Source organism: Sorex fumeus, unplaced genomic scaffold (genome assembly GCF_029834395.1).
Source record: "Sorex fumeus unplaced genomic scaffold, SorFum_2.1 ptg000075l, whole genome shotgun sequence".
Taxonomy (NCBI): domain Eukaryota; kingdom Metazoa; phylum Chordata; class Mammalia; order Eulipotyphla; family Soricidae; genus Sorex; species Sorex fumeus.
The window spans coordinates 4,973,147-4,993,286 of record NW_026606132.1 but is presented as its reverse complement, the minus strand read 5'-3'; the positions used below and the strand labels follow the sequence as shown (position 1 = coordinate 4,993,286).

Here is a 20,140-nt window from a genome sequence, read left to right as displayed (position 1 = left end):
TTGCATTCCATTGACATTTTCTAATATTGACAAACTGGAAAAGAGTCAATGATCCAAAATGATGCCAATATTTATTAAAGCTATGTATTAGTGATTCAGTATGTTTAAAAACAGGTCACTTAGGCACATCTTTATAAAGGAAACCGTAACACTATGATACACATTTTCAGAGGCAGAATTGTCAATGTGTGTTTTAACTGCACAGGTTTGAGAAAAATATTTTCCTTTCATAAAAAAAGGAGTAACAATATGGGAGGGTTTGCCATGCTCTAATCAAGGTATGGAATTTTTCTTTAAGCAAGTTTAAACAATATAAAATTTTAAACTTAATGTGTGTAGCATTCTCATTGATTTGTTTAAAAGCCTCAACGGTGCTGAAGTATAAAACAGTAAGATTCTCTCAAATAATGAAGTTATAGAGAAAGAGAGGTTAAGCTTCAGCAACAACAACCTCATTTTGTTTTGTTTTGGGGTCACATAAGGCTATGCTCAGGGCTTACTCCTGGCTCACTCACAATCAGTCCTGGTGGTGCTGGGGGGAACCCAGGTCAGCTGCAAGCAAGGCAAGCGCCCTACCTGTTGGAAGATCAGTCTGGTCCAACATCAGCATCTTTTATTACAACTAAGTCAACTAAACATACTCTGGAACATATGAACTACCGTATAGACTTTGTGATGACTAGATAAACTGAGATGTGTTCAAAGTTTAAAGCAGAAAATTCAGAAGATTAATGTTGAATAACAGAAATATAAAACCACAGACCATTCTTTTTCCCCGCTTAATCTCCTGAAGCACAGTTTTAATATCAAAATCTCCAAATTCTGCTCTTGATGTTGTTGTGAGCTGGACTGTTCCAGAAGAAAATAACTGGAGAAGAAAAATGCAGGTACATTAAATATTCAGAATCCTTGTGATAAAAAGATTAAACAACTTAATAACAAATGTTCTGCATTACTTGAATATCCCGAAAAAAAAAAAAAGACTTAATAATCAAGTACTGACTAAAATATTTTAAGGGGGTGTGGCTTTTAGAGTCACACAGGTAGATCTCAAGAGACCATATATGGTGCCAGGGATCAAACCAGAACTAGCTGTGTGGAAGGCCAGCACCTGAACCCCTGAACTATATCCCTAGGCCCTTTTTTGGTTTGGGGATCACAACCAGTGGTGCTAAGGAGTTACTCCTGGCTCTGCACTCAGGAATTACTACAGACAGGGCTTGGAGGATCAAATGTGATGCTGGGGATTGAACTTAGGGGTGGCAACATACGAGGCAAGTGCCTTACCCACTGTACTACTGCAAGGGGGGGGGCAGAATACCCTGCACTTAGGCCCAAGGTGATATTTTTAAACCTCCAGTTTATACCATGGTGTGAAAGAGGTTTTTCACTTCATACTATTGTTGAAACCTGAACATTTACCTACATTTAGGATTAGATTTGGGACTAGAATATATCATTTGTAGTTATAAAAAAGTAAAAATGTGTCATATTTGCTAATGGATAAAATGGTTGACACATTAATGCCATTGCTGCCTTTTGTGTTAACGAAGTCATATTCAAATACGAGCCACCCACCAGTGGTATGCACAGTGGTATCGTGTTAAAACAGAAACAAACAAAAAGCCTTGGGTTGTTTTTTGTTTGTTTGGGGGCCATACCTGGCACTACTCAGGGCTTACTTCTGGCTCTGTGCTCAGGGATTACTCCTAGAAGGCTCAGGGGACCCTATGGAGTGCCAGAGATTGAATCCAGCTCAGCTGCCAGCAAGGCAAGCGTCCTACCCACTGTACTATTGCTCTGGCCCCAAACCTTGGGGTTTATAAGACTCTTTTTTTCCCTGCTTAGTTCTTTTTTTTTACTAGTGAAACACCATGAGGTACAGTTGTAGACTTACAAATTTTTGTGCTTGGGTTTCAATTATACAATGTTCGAGTACCCATCCCTCCACCAGTGCCCATTTTCCATCACCACTGATCCCAGTATCCCTCCCACCCCCCTTCCCCCCCCATTCCACCCTGCCTCTGTGGCAGGGCATTCCCTTTTGTTCTCTCTCTCCTTTTGGGTGCTGTGGTTTGCAAAAGAAGCATTGGTGGAAATCATGTTCGGTCTATAGCCTACTTTCAGCATGCATCTCCCATCCTGGGAAGATCCTCTCAACACCCTTTATTTGGTGCTCCCTTCTCTATCAGAGCTGCCTTTTCCCCTAGCATGGCCTCCAAGCCATGGAGTGAACCTCCTGGTACTTATCTCGGCTATTCTTGGGTGTTAGTCTCCTATTTTGTTACTTTACGTTCCCCAGATGAATGCAATCTATGAGACTCTTTTTATTTAAAAAGAGTCAGGGGGCCGCATGAGAAAGCACAGGGTAAAGGTTCACACCGTGCATGTGACCAACCTGGTTTGAATCCTGGGCACTGCATATACCCCTCCCTCTCCAGCACTGAAGGGCACAGTCCTTAAGTGCCACTGGGCTGGCCTGGGTAATCCCCATGACCTGTCATCCCACAGCTGGGAGGGGTCCTTGGACTTTCTGAGCACCATTCGGGAGGTCCACGCTTACCATGCACTTATAATGCGCAGCTGCCTTCTTGGCATTAAATATATGCAGTTTTCCTCTTGCTTCGTTTTCTTCCTCCCCTACATGACAAAATCCACATTTTGGTCTGGTGTCATTAGGGCTGCTTCTGTGCGGAGACCGATCTCTCTGCAAACACAGGGGAAACAAGAGCATCTTTCAGACTCCAGGCAAACAAGCCATCACTGGCCTCCAACTCAGTTACTGCTTCAGAGGCCACGATCCACACACAAGCCCCATTTCCACCACCCATTCCTGGCACAGTAGACAGAACGTGACCAGCTCGACGTACGTATGAACTACTTTCCATTTCATCTGTTCCGTGGGAAGACGTAGAGCGACTGTCTTCCACCTGTCCTTTGAAATTGGTTTTTCGGGGCCTTCCTTTACGACTTTTCTTTTTAGTCTTAGGTGATGAGGGCTCCAGTTCATGTTCATTGAAGCTTTCTTCCAAATCAGCTGCATGAAAAAGAACAGAAGCTTTACATGGCTCTATTTTTTTTTTAAATGTAGGAGTACTGGGGCTGGAGCAATAGCACAGTGGGTAGGGTGTTTGCCTTGTATGCGGCCAACCCGGGTTCGATTCCCAGCATCCCATATGGTCCCCTGAGCACCGCCAGGGGTAATTCCTGAGTGCAGAGCCAGGAGTAACCCCTGTGCATCGCCGGGTGTGACCCAAAAAGCAAAAAAAAAAAAATGTAGGAGTACTGCTATTTATTCAGCCACTGATTAAGCTGACTGAATTGGGCATGAACTCCACATTACTTTAAAAAAATTTTTTAATTGGATATCCGTGAGACAGAACATTACAAAGCTGTTCATAATTGAGTTCAGTCATACAATGACCCAGCACCCATCCCTCCACCAATGTACATTTCGCACCGATGTCCCCCTTTTCCTCACCTCCATTCCCCAACCCCCCCAGCCCCACCCCTAGCCTCCCTCTATGGGAGGCACTTTCCTTCTTGCTCTCTCTTTCCTCTTCCTTTTGTGCATTATGGTTGGCAATACAGGAGCTAAGAGGTCATGGGTTTGTTCAGGGCATTCAGTATTTTTATTGGGACAGTAAGACTGGAATAGCATTTCAATTGGGTTGGCCGCTTTGGGGTGCAGATGTGACTGCAGCGGCTTCTGGAAGTACAGGGAGGTGGGGAGAGGTACTACATGGCTCAATCTTAACATGTGCAGTAGCTCTGAGGTTCTGGGAGCTCCTGGAAATGAAGGAACTTCCAGAAATGAAAAGAAATGGTTTGGTTTATCTTCAATAAACAGAGCAATTTAACAGTTCGTGTAACTGCTATCCAATCTGCAAAATTTAGGCTTCTAACCATTGTAGCTATCTTTTCCTTCACATTTAGAATTCTACAGTGTGGTGATCCTTGAGTTTGCACAGAATTCAGTACACATTTCCAAAGTCTTACAAGCCCACTTTTAGAATGAGCTCATTTTGGATTACTGTTCATTATTATTTGTACCCTAGATGTCCAAGAGTTTTATCTCTGTTAGTGACACCTGAATGTTGAAAATAAACTGAGAATAGAGCACCTGGATGGTCCAGTATTGCAGGCACTGACACCATCTGGTTTTAATATCAAAGTCACTTTGAAAGAAGCTGAACCGAAATCTTCTGTTTTGACACCACACTGAACACATTCCAAGTCACACCAGAACAAGTTTCAAACTGTGCCGGCACAAACATCAAATGTGTGTGTCTTCTAGAAAAGTTCTATTGGACAGCACTGCTCTGTGCAGGGGAGGTGTAAAAAGGCTGAAAACCACTGATATGCAGGATATGGTAGAAGGTCAGGGGTCAAAAGTTTGAAGAATGCATCTCTAGACTGCTCTTCAAATGAAAGAAAAAAACCAAATGATCAAACTCAAGAAGTCGACTACAAACGAACCAAGGAGTGGTGTAACTGGACATACTACCAAAGTCAAAGAGGAATTTCTAATATAACGAGTAGAAAAGCTGGTTGCAAGTTGCATACACTTAATATTTTTTATTTTAGTGCCACACCTGGCGTGCTCAGGGATGGTTATTCCTGGTTCTGCACTCAAAAATCACTTCTGGCAGTATTCACAGAACCATATGGGATACTGGGAATTGAACCTAGGTCAGCCACATGCAAAGCAAGTGCCTTACCCGGCCACATGCAAAGCAAGTGCATTACCCTCTATACTACCACTCCAGCTTCCAAATTGTATACACTTTAATGGACTAAACAGTGTGTGGAAACTTTACAAATACATACCCTGGGAAGTTGTAAAGAATTTCTATCATTAACGGCAGGTGTTACAGTTATTCACCACAAATATTATTTAAGGAGGCCTACTATATAAAACACAGTAGTTCAAATAGGTATAAATTCTTCACTTTCCTTTGGGTTTAATGCTTTCATTTTTTTTCTTTTACCAGTAAGCTACTGATTGCATCAGAGAATCATTCTGATATACTATATATGCCATACATAATATTGTTATTTACAATGAAACACACGACTAATACTGCAACATCACTATATTACTAAATAGCTATTAAGAAGTTACCCAAGCACGAAAGTTTGTAAGTCTACAACTGTACCTCATAGTGTTTCACTAATTAAAAAAATTACTCAGTTGATTCCATTATCAGGGCACCATGACTAGTTTTTCACATAGCATATGTATCCTATGTACAGAATCATTCAGTACAAAATGAGGGAACTTCAACAGAGATAGTAAAATTCGCAAAGGATGGATAGGCCTTACTACAATAGCACTTTAAACTTCCAAATGGAAAAGGAAAATAGACTATGAAAAGACAAACAATATACAAGGGGGGAAAGCCTACTATATTTGTGAAAGTGGCTTAGTAGCTACATGTGAGAGCACATAAAACAGTAAGAGCCCAACATCAAAATGAAGCAAGTAATGCCCAAAACGCAAGTTGTTAATAAACATACGTTTAGAAAATCTGGCTGTTTAAGGATCATGAAAATATGAATTCAGTGATTTATTCATTCCATCCATCAAAACAGCAGGCTTTCAAATAGTTATAAAATGTTCCAATAAACCCAACCAAAAATGTGTTACAAATGAAAAGTAGGGGTTGGAGCGATATTACAGCGGGTACGGCACTTCCCTTGCATGTGACTGACATGAGTTTGATCACCAGCAGCCCATATGGTTCTCAGAACACTGCCAGGAGTTATCCTTGAGTGGTGCAGAACCAGGAGTAAGCCCTGAGCACCACTCTGAGGACCACTGGGTATAGTCCAAGAACCAAAAACAAAAGCAAGAAAATATAAGAGGAAAGAGGGCTAGAAAGAGTGAGTACCAGCGTGTGGGTGGCGTCAGGAGAAGCCCAGGTAAGGTACTTGCCTTGCATGTGGCTGACCTGGGTACAAATGCCCAGAAACATATGGTCCCCCCAAGCACTGCAGGGAGTGATTCCTGAACACATAACCAAAAGTAAGCCTAAGCCTTAGGGGCTGGAGCAATAGTACAGCGGGTAGGGCATTTGCCTTGCATGCGGGCGACCTGGGTTCAATCTCCAGCATCCCATATGGTCCCCCAAGCACTCCCAGGAGTAATTCCTGAGTGCAGAGCCAGGAGTAACCTCTCAGCATTGCTGGGTGTGACCCTCCTAACAAACCCAAAAGTAAGCCCTAAAGCACTGCCAGGTGTGACCCCACCCTCCCCAAACTGAAACAAAACAAAAAATTAGATGAAGAAACTCCATGGAAATGTTGCCAGAGACAAGACATAAGGCAATGCCTTGCATGCAGCCAACTGCGGTTGGATTCCCGGCACAGCATATGGTCCCCTGAGAGCTGTGTCAGGAACAGCCTCCCTGAACAGTGTCAGAGATAGACCACACTTCCAAAAAGGAAAACATGGGGGCTGGAGCAACAGTACAGCAGGTAGGGCACTTGTCTTGCATGTGATTAACTCAAGTTTGATCCCGGGCACCCCATATGGTCCTCTGAGCACTGCCAGGTGTGCCTCTCCATAACAAAAAGCAAGCAGCAACAATAAAAGGGAAAATGCTGAGACACACAATGCTTCTGAATGAACAGGATCCATATGAAAATATTAGTTTTCAGTCCCCTAAGTTAATGATACCGCAGTAAAATGGAACTGAAAACTGATCCCATGGCTTTCTGGAAGTTATCTATTTGTTTTTGTTTTGTGGAGCCAGGGATGGAATACGGGGGACCACACATGAAAGGCAGGTGCTCCGCCACTGAGCCACATCCCCAATAAGTACTTTTGAAAAATAAAGATTGTCACTATAAAACAACAGCTGTTAAATAGTGGTTTAAGACATATTATCTGGCAATAGACATTATCAATAGACGAGAAAAGCAAGGTTGAAAACGGATCACATGCATCTGGGAATTTAGAGTAACAGCAGCACTTCAAAGGCAGGAGGTAAGACATGTTGTCACAATAGGCTGTCATTTTTTTTAAAAGACTCCTTTTCTTATATTAAGATATGAAATTGTTCCAAAATCAAAATAGAAAATAACAAGCTGTAAATGGTAATAGAAGAAAACAGAAGGGCTGGAGAGTGTGCAGCAGGGATGGAGCTTGCCTTGCATGCAGCCAAACTGGGTTCGATCCTCAGCATCCCATATGGTCCCCCTGAGCCTACCAGAAGAGATTCCTGAGTGCAGAGACAGGAGTAACCCCTGAGCCTGAGCACACCACTGGGGTGCTCAGGCCCCCAAACAAACAACAATTTTTTAAAAGAAAATAGATGCTTTTATTTTAATGTTTGTTTTTTGTTCCAATACCTGGTGGTGCTCAGGATTTATTCCTGGCTCCGCACTCAGGGGACCATCGGGATACCACGCATCAAACCCAGGTCAGAGGCATCCAAGGAAAGTGTCCTACCTGCTGTACCACTGCTCCGGCCCCAGATATTTTTAATAATCTTGAGGTTGTATACTAAGTGAAAAAGACTGCGAGACTGGATTAAAAATAACAATTTTGGGGGGAGGGTGTTCCATCTGGCAGTATTCAGGAGCTACTCCAGGGCTCATTGCTAAGGGGGCCATACAGTGCTTGAGACTGAATCCAGGGGTCCGATGTGCAAAGCATGTGCCCCAATTTGTTGAGATACCTCTCCAGCCCCCAAATTACAAATTTTCATATGACAAAGACATCATAAATTAAGAGACAAAGGATGAACTGGAAACTCATTTGTGTTTAGTGACAATATTTACATTACCTAAAGCATTATACATCTAAAATGTTTTTTTTTTTGGGGGGGCACAGGGTGGGCGGCTGGGTCACAGCTGGTAGTCCTCAGGGGCTATTCCCAGCTCTGTGCTTGGGCGTCATTCTGGTAGTACTGAGGCGGCAATGCAGTGCTGGAAATCAAACTGAGCCTCGCATATGCAAAACTCTCTCTCCGGCCCTACAAATCAATTTTTAAAAGGCAAGCCTCAAGAGAAAAAAAAAGGCAATTTTCAAAAGAAATAGAAATGGCTGTAAAAACATGAACAGAAGGCCAAACTTACTAGCAATAAGATAAATAGGACTTAAATGAGAAAAAGGGATAGCAAAAATTAAAAACTTGAAAATACCCATGCAAAGCAGAATATTTGTGTACACTGATGGTGGAAGTGTAAGATTCAAGTGACAGAACTAATTCCCACAGTTATTTCTCTCTTGTTCACTGCTGTTGGGCCATGTCTCAATGCTCGCTGGGGGGATACTTTTGGTGGTTTAAGGAAAGCAAGCAGTGCCAGGGATAGATACTGGGCCCCCTGAAGGCAATCAGCACTTTGACCTATTGCTCTCGTCCCATACTCCCAATGTTAAGTGCATAGATCCTTTAACCTGGCCAGCCCATTTCCAAAACTTTCTCCCACAGAATCACCCATGTTATGTACACACACACACACACACACACACACACACACACACACACACAATGTACAAGGAAGAGCAACGCAGTTTTCCTTATATTCATGAAAAAAAATAGGTGTAACTGATTTGGGAGGGGTGAAGTTGGAGCCACTTCTGACCGTGCTCAGGTCTTACTCCTGGCTCTGTGCTCAGGGATCACTCCTGATGGTGCTCAGAGGACTATCCACATGGTGTTGGCGGGGATGGAACCCAAGGCAAATGGCCCAACCCACTGCACAATCTCTCTGGCCCATTAATTTTTTTGTTCATTTAAGAAGTTCAACCACAAAAGGTTAGAACTAAACCTCAACTACGCCCTCAACTCAATCTTGGGGCAAACAACTTCTCCCAGGTGGCACACCTATTCTTTCAAACCTTCTCTCTCCTTCATGCTGGGCCCTAAATTTTTCCTCATAGTGAAAAACAGATCACACACACCTCCAAGCCACCTCTCTCCATTCTTCCCTCTTTTTTGGGGGGGAGTCACACCTGTTGGTGCTCAGGGATCACTCCTGGCAGTGCTCAGAGGACCATGTGGGATGCTGGGGGATCGAACCTGGGTCAGTCGCGCATGCAAGGTAAGTCCCTTACTCACTGTATCATCTCTCAGGCCCAATCTCCCCACCTTTAAACGGAAGAACTATGCTGTAACAGGGTAATAAGCAGTAACTCTGCTTATGCAAGGAGTCCCCGTCTGCACCTTTGCTCATAAACACACCCTACATTCCCCACTCCCAAGCAAACCTCGATGCCCCGTATTTCCACTTCCTCAACCCTACTGCTCAGACCCATTCGACCGCCTACCGAAACTTACTGTCCCTAAGGTTGTCACATCCACTAGTGTGCTTAGGCTGAGCATTTTGCTTCCTTCTCGAACTGCTCTCTTCCTTTCCTGGTCTTTCCGGACAGAAGCTGCACTTAACCAGCCATTCTGTCTCCCTTGGCTCCAAGCCCCAGCCTTCCACAGGCACCAGAAATTGCTCAAGTTGCTCTAGGCTCTGTCCCAAGATCTGCTCTTCTGAACTCTCCCTTCTGAATGGAATTGTTTGGCGGGGGAGGGGATTTCCCCCACTAACAGAGACACCCTGATTTATATGCACATTTGGCACATTTCAATCTCTAGCCAAAGGCTTTATTCTGTAACAGGAACCATTCCTAATCCATCTGGTTATCTGATATCCCAACTTGGGAGAGCTCACAGGCCTCTCACAATCTGCCTTACAAAATTTAACCGTCTTGAGGGGCCGGAGCCATAGCACAGGGTGGATGGTGCTTGCTTTGCACACGGTTGACCCAGGTTTGATCCCCATCATCACATTTGGTCCCCCGAGCACTGTGTGATTTTTGATTGCAGGGCCAGGAGTGAACCCTGAGCACCACCCAGGTATGGCCCAACCCCCCCCCCCCCAAAAAAAAGAAAAGAAAAAAATTAACTCAGGGACAGAGTGATAATACAGCAGGTAGGGTGTTTTCCTTGCAAGAGGCTAACCTGAGTTCGATTCCCAGCATCCCATATGGTCCCCCACGCACCGCCAGGAGTAATTCCTGGGTGCAGAGCCACAGGAATAACCCCTGAGCATCGTCGGCTAGGCCCCCAAACCAATCCCCACCCAAAGAAAACAACAACAAAAACGAAAATTGAACTCATCCCCTTGCCCCAGAAGTGTACTCCAATTCTACAGTTCTCTGAAGCAGCGTCATGCCCAGTCATCGATTTACTGAGGCCAGAATCCCCTGAGCCATCTCCAGTGTCTTCTTCGCTCCTGAATCCTCTCCATTCTCTCTCCCAAACTCTCAAATTCATCTATTTCTGTCTGTCATCTCTGCAATCACAATCCGGCCAAAGCCAGCTGCCCTGACTCAGCAGGATTCCAGCCACAGGACTTTCTCCCCTGCTGGACACCCTTCACCCTCCCCTGTGGCTCTTCGGACAATACCTGCAATTCCCACCCTTCTGGCCCAGGCGCCATATGGTCATCCTTTAAATTTGCAAGCTTTCAGCCAATTCCTTGAAAGCTTCCAGTCCCTTCCTGTCCCACCATCTTCAAAAGGAAATCATTCCTTCTGCACTGAATGTGCCCCCAAACTTCTTTAGAACTTCTTAAGATATAAGGAATTGTAAATTGGGTGGGGAGGAATATGGGGCCATTTCCAGTGGGGCCACTCCTGGAGGTTTTCAGGTGACCATATGTGGTGCCAGGGTTTGAACCAGGGTTGGTCACATGCAAGCAAGTGCCTGACCTACTCTACTGTCCCCCCTCCCACCCCTCAGTCCCTTCAGCTGCAAATGAAGCAAAACTTCTTCATAGGTCCATAATAACATAATGTGCTGTTATGGGACCCTGTATTTCTCACTGATTCGGTTTACTGCAACTAAAACAAACTGTAATTATTTACTTAATGTTACCTCAACAGGCCTGGCCACATGGTAATTGAAACTAATTTACCAATCTGTGTCTAACTCTAGAGGGATAATGTATTCAGCTCTAAACACCAGCAGGGTGTGTGTGTGTGTGTGTGTGTGTGTGTGTGTGTGTGTGTGTGTGTGTACATACACACATAGCAAGATACGTGAACCAAAAATGCCTTCTTACGTGTTTTAAATCACTGCAGACAACCTACATAAGATTACCTTATGTAATGTGTGTATATATACACATAGCAAGATACATGTACCAAAAGTGCTTTCTTATATGTTTTAAATCATCGCAAAAACAACCTACATAAGGTTACCTTATGTAATGACATTTACCTAACACGTAAAGTATGTATATAACAAGTGTTAACAATTGGCATTCTAATATTCTAATGGCATAATGAGAGCTGTGCATGCAAATGGTCAAGTATCCCATGTACCCTTTACCCTGTACCCTTGAGCTACAGGGTAAAGGTAAAAATTCTTTTGCAAACTCATAGTCCTTTCTTTTTTTCTAAAGCAAACCTGATGGACTGGACTTTAGGTATTTAATAATCAGTAACATTTTCTTTAAGATAGAAAAGTTCTCTCTTTCTATTATGCATCCATCCTCCAATGTTAGTATTTCATTAGCCTCAATGTGAAAATTTCAAAACAGTTCAAGTTTTTTTCAAACTAATTTAACATGAGTTTGTTGGTTTATGTTTGGCTTGGTGGCCATTCCCAGTCGTACTCAAGGAACAGTCTTGGTGGGGCGCAGGCTCAGGAGACCAATGCCAATGCAGGGGATGGAACCTGGGTCAGCCGCAGGCAAGGAGGCTCCTTGCCCGCTGCACTATTTCTCCAGCCCTCTATTTAGCATTTGAAGTATTAGCCAAGCAGGTACCAAGTCACAGATAGCAAGGAATCAAGAAACTGCCACAGGTATGAATTTCTCTGCACCAGAAACCAGTGCGGTCCAGGTCTCATACAAGGACAGAGCCTGAATACAATCCCACACATTCCCATCAGTAACTACAATCATAAAGCAGAACATATGTTTCCCATTAGTACAACCAAATAGTAAGTTTCTGACAAAGGTCCCAATGTCAAACAAATTCAAATTAGATGAATGTGATGAAAGCCAAAATTAAATGCAAATGGCAATACTTTAAAATTGCAAAATTATGCAAGTATTATAATGAGTATAAACACATTACCTATATACACGGAGTATAAACACATTACCTATATAACACATTACCTATATACACACAGAGACACACCCACAAATATATTTCAATTATATGAGGGAACTCCACATGCCACAAAGTATATATTCAAGGTAAAATTCAAATTAACAGTATCTCAAAAATGAATTGTATTAATCCTACTTGTTACATTAAAAGAAAGGTTGCCTTATAAAGTATGAATTTATCTAATGGGAGAATTAATCCACACAACTCAGCTGGGGGAGGGTTTGACAAGGAGCGGTGTTGGGGTCCTTGGGAGAAGATGCTGAGTACACAAGTGATATGGGTGGTGTTTAGATTTACATGCATGAGAAACCATCATAAATAGGACTGTAAAGCACAGAACCTCAGTAAAAATATTTTTAAAAAAGAAAAGTCTGAATTCATATCTTTCTCATTATTAAGTTTCTCAAAGCAAAAAGTGCTCAAAAGTATTCTGCTTTATACACTGCATTCTCCCAATCCAGTTATTCTATATACCACAAAACCAACAGCACTGCACGTGTAAGATCCAAACTACAACAACCAAACTTAAAAATGTGCCTGCCGAGGGGGCAGATTGGGGATGGCAAGGAACCTGGGGACACTGGTGGTGATATCAGTGCTGGAACATTGTATGTCTAAGACTCAACTACGAATAACTTTGTAAATCACAGTGCTTTAATACAATTTTTTAAAAGACCAAGTTAAAAAAAGCATTCTACTTTTCAGTAAACTGCAGTGACGTTTCCCTACCACTAGATGGTACTATCAGCTTCTGAAATCTAGGGAATAAAAGGGAAACGTCTATATTAATCGTTGTTATAATTCTCAAATATCCTGCCCCGGTATGCTCATACACTTGTTCTTTGTCAGGTAAGTTTTCAAACTTTGGCTGAACACATTTGGTCACTTCGAGTCTTAAAAAGAATGAATAAGAACAGTTAATATCTGACTAATGAAAGTAGGAAAAGCTTGGTTTCCATCATTCACAAAGGTTTTTCAACTCCAGAATTAAAAAAAAAAATGAATAAAAGACCCGTGGTGGTGGAAAATGGGCACTGGTGGTTGGATGTGTGTTTGATCATTGTACAATTGAAACCCAAGCACAAAAAATTGTAAATCTACAACTGTACCTCATGGTGTTTCACCAACAAAAATTTTTTAAAAAATATAAATTATGGAGAATGGGCACTGGTGGAGGGATGGGTACTGGATCATTTTAAAACTGAAACCCAAGCACAAAAATTTGTAAGTCTACAACTGTACCTCATGGTGTTTCACTAAAAACAAAACAAACAAAGAAAAACCCTTACAGACTTATTAGCCTGCAATTTATCGCCTCAGAAATATTCTATTTTTGGGACTGGAGCAATAGCACAGCGGGTAGGGCGTTTGCCTTGCACACGGCTGACCCAGGTTTGATTCCCAGCATCACATATGGTCCCCTGAACACCGCCAGGAGTAATTCCTGAGTGCAGACCCAGGAGTAACCCCTGTGCATCGCCGGGTGTGATCCAAACAGAAAAAAAATTCTATTTTTATGCCGTACTCAAGTTTGGTTACCTTATTAAAACAAGTTTTTGGGAAACACTTGCTATGCTCAGGGCTTATTCCTGGCCCTAGACTAGGGATCACTCCCGGCAGGCCTCAGAGAACCATATGTGGTGCTGGGGATCAAACCAAGATTGGTCACATGCAAGGCAGATAGATGCCTTACCCATTGTACTCTCACTCCAGCCCCTAAAGATTTTTTTTTTATTAAAAAAATTTTTAATAGTGATACATCATGAGGTACAGTTGCAGACTTACACATTTTTGTTCTTGGGTTTCAATTATACAATGATCAAATACCCATCCCTCCACCGGTACCCATTCTCCACCACCACTGATCCCAGTATCCCTCCCACCCCCCATCCCCCCATCCCTCCCTGCCTCTGTGGCAGGGCATTCCCTTTTGTTCTCTCTCTCTTATTGGGTGTTGTGGTTTGCAAAAGAGGCAATGGGTGACAATCATGTTTGGTCTATAGTCTACTTTCAGCATGCTTCTCCCACCCTGGGAGGATCCTCCCAACACCTTTATTTGGTGTTCCCTTCTTTATCTGAGCTCCCTTTTCCCTTAGTATGTGTGGTTGGCCTCCAAGCTATGGAGTAAAATTCCTGGTACTAATCCCGGCCATTCTTGGGTGTTAGTCTCCTATTTTGTTACTTTATGTTCCACAGATGAATGCAATCTTTCTATGTCTATCCCTTTCTTTCTGAGTCATTTCGCTTAACATGAGACTTTCCATGTAGTACCACTTGTATGTAAATTTCGTGACTCTGTCTTTTCTAACAGCTACATAGTACTCCATTGTGTAAATGTACCAAAGTTTCTTTAACCAGTCATCTGTTCTCGGGCACTCAGGTTTTTTCCAGATTCTGGCTATTGTAAAGAGTGCTGCAATAAACAGACAATTGCAGATGTCACTCCGACTATACTTTTTTGCCTCTCTGGGATATATTCCCAGGAGTGTTATTGCTGGATCAAATGGGAGCTCAATTTCTAATTTTTTGAGAATCGTCCATACTGTTTTCCAAAAGGGCTGAATTAGTCGGCATTCCCACCAACAGTGAAGGAGTGTCCCTTTCTCACCACAGTCCCTAAAGATTTTTTAACCTTAATTTTTCAATGTATTTAGAGGGGATGGAGAGAAGTACAGCAGGTAAGGCACTTGCCTTGCCTGTGATTGATTCAGGTTCGAATCCCCAGAGAAGCCCATAAGTTCCAGACAACTGCCAGGAATAATTCCTGAGTGCAGAGCAAAGAGCAACCGTGAGTATTTCTGGGTGTGGCCCAAGTATAAAGCTTTTAAAAATCTATTTAGACTACACCAGAGTCCAGAGTGAAAACAATGCTAATTTTTTTCCTTATAAAAATCAAGATCTGGGGCCAGATAAGATAGTAGAGTGTGTTCTTGCCTTGCACACAGCCAACCCAGGTTCAATCCCGGGCACCCCATATAGTCCCCCAAGCCCGCCAGGAGTGATCCTGAGTGCCGAGCCAAGAGTTACCCCTGAGCACTAGCAGGTGTGGCCCCCAAACAAAAAAAGAAAACTAAACAAAAATCATTATCTGGGGCTAGAGAGAGTACAGTGGGTAAGGGCCTTGAATGAAGCCAACCTTGGTTCAATCCCTGGCATCTAATGTGGTCCCCTGAGCACCACCAGGAGTGATTCCTGAATGCAGACCCAGAGGTAACTCTGAACATTGCCAGATATGGCCCCCAAACCAAAAACTACAAAATAAAAATCAAGATCTACATACTGGAGAGATAATTCAAAGGGCTAAAGTGCATGCTTTTCAGGCAGGGAACAAATTTTGATGCCCAGAACCCCATGGTTCTCCAAACAGTATGGTTCCCGGAGCATCACAGGGATCACTGTACTAGGAGGAGCCCCCGAACATCAATGGGTCTAGCCCCCAAATCAAAAGAAAAAGTCAAAATGTAAGAGATCAAAACGGGCAACAAACCCTGATAATTAGGTAAATCTTTATACAAAGAAATGCCTTACAACAACTGGGTCAAATCATTCTAATTCTACTAACAAAAACTTTCAACATACCCAATCTATATGGGAAGACAGAACAAACTAGGTTAAACCATAGTCTTTTTATATTTCTAGTAAAAGTATCAAAACCATCTGTTTGAAAAGAATTGAAACGAGTCAAAATTCAATTTCAGAATTTTCCCATGGCTTGAAAAAAGCCAGAAACAACTTGGCTAACTATATATACACATGAATAACCAGGTTTTATACAAGTTTAAGTGAAAACAAATCACAAAATAATTTTTAAAGTTTATATTTTAGAACTAACACTTTCCTCTTAACATGCCCATTTTAAAAGAGAAAAAGTAGGATAATGAAAATAAAAATTAAACAAAAAGCCTGGTGATCACAAGATGTACCAGTATTCCCAGACTTACATTTTCTGTATGTGATAAAGCAAAGATCCCAACTGTTCCCTTTACGATCTACTAACACATTTACATATATACAAAAAGATGTAATAACCAGCATCGTTTCTTCCTTAAGTATGCACGTTTCTCATTTTTTTAAAATTTTTTGGGTCACACACAGTGATGCTAAGTGGTTGCTTCTGGCTCTGCACTCAGGAATTACTCCTGACAGTGTTTGGGGGACCATACGGGATGCCAGGGAGTGAACACGGGTCGGCCGCAAACAAGGCAAACACCCTTCCCGCTGGACTATCACTCTAGCCCCTTTCTTAACAGTTTATTAAAAAATCAGAGGCAAATGTTTCCTTAAAACTTCAGATTAGTCAGTATAAGGAGAGGATCAAAAACAGAATGATATCTTTTTATATGTGGGACATAAGAAACATCACTGTCACTGTCTTCCTGTTGTTCATCGATTTGCTCTAGCGGGCCCAGTAACGTCTCCATTTTGAGACTTGTTGCTGTGTTTTCCATATTGAATACGTCATGGTAGTTTGCCAGGCTTTGCCTTGCGGGCGAGATATTCTCGGTAGCTTGCCAGGCTCTCTGAGCGGAGCGAAGGAATCGAATCCGACTTGGCCGGGCCGGCTGCACGCAAGGCAAACACCCTACCACTGTGCTATGGCTCCAGCCCATAAGAAACATAATGAGGGAATAACACATGGTCAAAGGTGACACTAGAAATGGCCTACAGCACTGTGCTTACCGTGGGAGGGTGTTTATGTGTGTATGACTGGGTGATGAACACTGAGACAGTGGTGGAGGGAGGCAGACATTCTGTGGAAGGGATGGGATGAATGCTGTATGCATGAAATCCTACCACTAACAGTACTGTAGGTGACAATCTCTCCCCCCAAAAATCAGATCATTTTTTATTTGGCACATTACTTTGTTCTACTGATTTGAAAATTTGATGAAATGCATTCAGGACTAAGAAACATCCTCTGGTAAAAAAAACGAAATAGCATGCTGTTATTTTACTCAATTTCTTTTTGATAATGAAAAGTGGCTGGAGAACCTACCTTCAGAATTATGTGCAGTTTTCTTGTGTTTTCGGCAATAAACCCTGGAAAAGAGAAAATGGAAGCTTACCAAGTAAACTGCTTAAATGTCTTTCAAATGAAGACCACGCACAGTCCACTCTACCCCATTCACAGGCCTGATTACAGAAATTTGATTAAATATCCTATGCCATTTCCCTAAGCATTAAATTCCATACCAAAAACACCTTCATGTTTTGTCAAAGCACTGATGACGAAGTGCTGAGACTGAACATTTATGTTTTTTAATCCTAAAGAAAGCATGACTGTTACAAAAAGACTTGAGAAGTTCGATAATTACATGTAAATTCCTTGGGAAGGTTTCTCTCGAATCTGAGCTTTATCATGCAATGCACAGTGGTAGTGGTATGTCCTGTGACAGGTTTTCACATCACAACCAATTGTTGCTCCAGGACAATGGCACAAAGAACACATCTACAGCAAAGCAAGAAAATAATATGATTAGTGTGTGACTGTGCTGAGGCTGCGCTATCAGATTAAAGGCATTTCAGTTCAAGTTCCGCCAAGGGGGTCAAATTCATTATTGAAAAAGTTGTTGGAGGTCCGGTGCCACCCAGCAGGTCACCCTGTACCCGCAGGGCGAGTGCATCAGCAGCCTGATGGTGCCTTTGGGTTTCCTGATACTCCAAAATTGCCGCTGTGTCTCTGGCTGGACTCCAACAACTTGGGACCAAGTTTCCCGAGAAATTAAATGTTCAAAAGTTAGGTATGTAGGAGCCACGCCCACAAACCACCTTCGGCTCAGGTTATACACGCTCATTTATCAGGCTTTCTTCAGAGACCCATAAATAAATCTCGAAAGAGATCAAAAGCAGGCCTTTTAAGTGCATTAATGGCCATGATTCAGAGACTCACAAATGAATCTCAGAGGAGAGCAGCAAGTGGCAGAGATGTCTCTCCACCCTGCGCCAGAATGATTTCACCAGGGCACCTCAGAGGGGGGCAGGTGTGTCCTTCCACCTGCCTCAAATAAACCCCGGCAGCCGCAAACCTCCAGAACCCAATCACTGCCACACTCACAGCCAACCTTCACAGGCTCGTCCCAACCCCCCCATGCATGAGAATGAACCCGCTGAAAAAACCCAGGTATGCAGTACCAGTGACTGAAAACTTCAGCTTTCAAGGAGCTGGGGACCAGCGAGTTCCCCCCTATCTCCCAGCCCTTCCGGCTTCCTGGCAGTCACGCCCAAGAACTGCTTCTGGGCACCATTTAGGAGCATTATGGCCATGATTCGGAGACTCACAAACAAATCTTAGAGGACAGCAGCAAGCCAGAGATGCCTCCAGACCCCAAATATTTAAAAATTTTAGAATTCCACTTCTGTGGCTGCATGACACCTTATACTATACATGGCAAACAGTACAAAATAAATTATTTAGCATATGCCTAAGGAGCAGGCTGGGGTGGTGATGGGAAGATTCAAAGTAATGGTGGTGGGAAGGTGCAATGGTGGTGGGATTGGTGTTGAAATACTGAACGTAAACAATTAGTGTGAACAACTTTATAAAAAAAATTAAATAAAATTTTAAAAAAATTTTAAAAATTTAACAATGAATGCTATTTTTTCTTGTTCCTTTGTCTAGAAATGACTTGAATGTAATTCCACTGGGGCTATTAGTTTTACCATGTTAAACCCTGATGAAATGAACAGAACACTAATGTCTATTGTGTCAGTGTGGTCAAGAGGAAATTTGAAGTGGTGTTAGGAATGTAAGCAGTATATAGGTTAGGTCTTTGTCAGAATACAGATATTCTTGGAAATTAGTAGCGGGGGAAAATAATCTCATAACGAAATTTTTTTCACATTTCCACTTAAATAAATTATAATCTCTAGGGGGGGAAACCTCACTATTTCAGAACCTGGCACATGAATGGATGAGAGCAAATAAAAAGAATCAGAATTTTATAACTTCGGGCTCTTTTGTTTTTACTTTCTGGACCACACCCAACAGTGCTCAGGGCTTACTCCTGGCTCTGAACTTAGAGATCACTACTGGCAGGTTTGGGGGATCATATCAGGTGCCAGGGATTGAATCGGGTCAGCTGCATTCAAGCAAGTGTACTTCTTGAACCCGCTGTACTTCTGCTCTGGCTCCATACCTCTGGCTCTAAAAAATGTTTTGTGATGCCAATTTGACTATGAAAATCTGCTCTCTCTCTCTCTCTCTCTCTCTCTCTCTCTCTCTCTCTCTCTCTCTCCGCTACCCCGCCACAAGTATACATTTTCCACCACCAATATCCCCAGTTTCCCTCCACCTCCTTTCCCACAAACACACAGTCTGCCTCTATGACAATTTTCTTCTCTCTCTCTCTCTCCCACCTCCCCGTCCTTCTGGCCATTATGGTTTTCAATACAGATACTGAGAGGTTATCCTTTTTATCCTGTCTGAATGGACTTTTAATGAGGTTATTACCTAAGTTATTTATAAATGTCATATGAAAATTAATTCACAATATGGTAAATCTTAAAAACCTGTTCATTTGTTGCCTGGTTGCCAGACACTTCATTCTGAACAGCTCTCATTCCTCTTTATTAATATGAACATAAAGAATAGTTACCATAGTAACACTGGGATTATGTGGCCCCTAAGCAATTTTGATATACCAAGAGGTCAATATAAATTCCGGGAACATTTCTCACATTTCTCTAAGCAGGTCAAACACTTGATCTCTCATTCAAGCTACCGTTGGAAAACTATTCAGCTATAAGAAAGAAACAAACATTCTCTATATAGGTGACTTCTGAGAACAACACAAGAACCACAGCCCATTATTCATGCCCAAGAAATACTCCATGTCCTTAAATAAATACAGAAACTTTAAAATATCACTGCAAAAACAAATATGGTGACAACTTATCAAACAGGAAAGCTGTTAAGTTGAACCCTTATAAATTCTGGCGGAGGAGGGGCATTGGAACTGCAGTGGAATTATGAAGTTCCATTTAGCAAATTACATTTCTATTAAAAATACT

At 42.4% G+C, this 20,140-nt stretch overlaps 1 protein-coding gene across 2 annotated transcripts in view; it reads right to left on the bottom strand.

The window, feature by feature from the left end:
* The window catches only part of PHF6 (PHD finger protein 6), a 54,074-nt gene that overhangs the window by 14,352 nt on the left and 19,582 nt on the right, over positions 1-20,140 (bottom strand). For both annotated transcript variants that reach the window (XM_056130179.1, XM_056130178.1), the window contains exons 3-7: positions 17,446-17,579; positions 17,127-17,170; positions 2,871-3,037; positions 2,564-2,707; positions 764-868 (exon numbers count right to left, since the gene is read on the bottom strand). In XM_056130179.1, the coding sequence (XP_055986154.1) occupies positions 764-868; positions 2,564-2,707; positions 2,871-3,037; positions 17,127-17,170; positions 17,446-17,579 (594 nt within the window). The remainder of the gene's footprint in view (positions 1-763; positions 869-2,563; positions 2,708-2,870; positions 3,038-17,126; positions 17,171-17,445; positions 17,580-20,140) is intronic.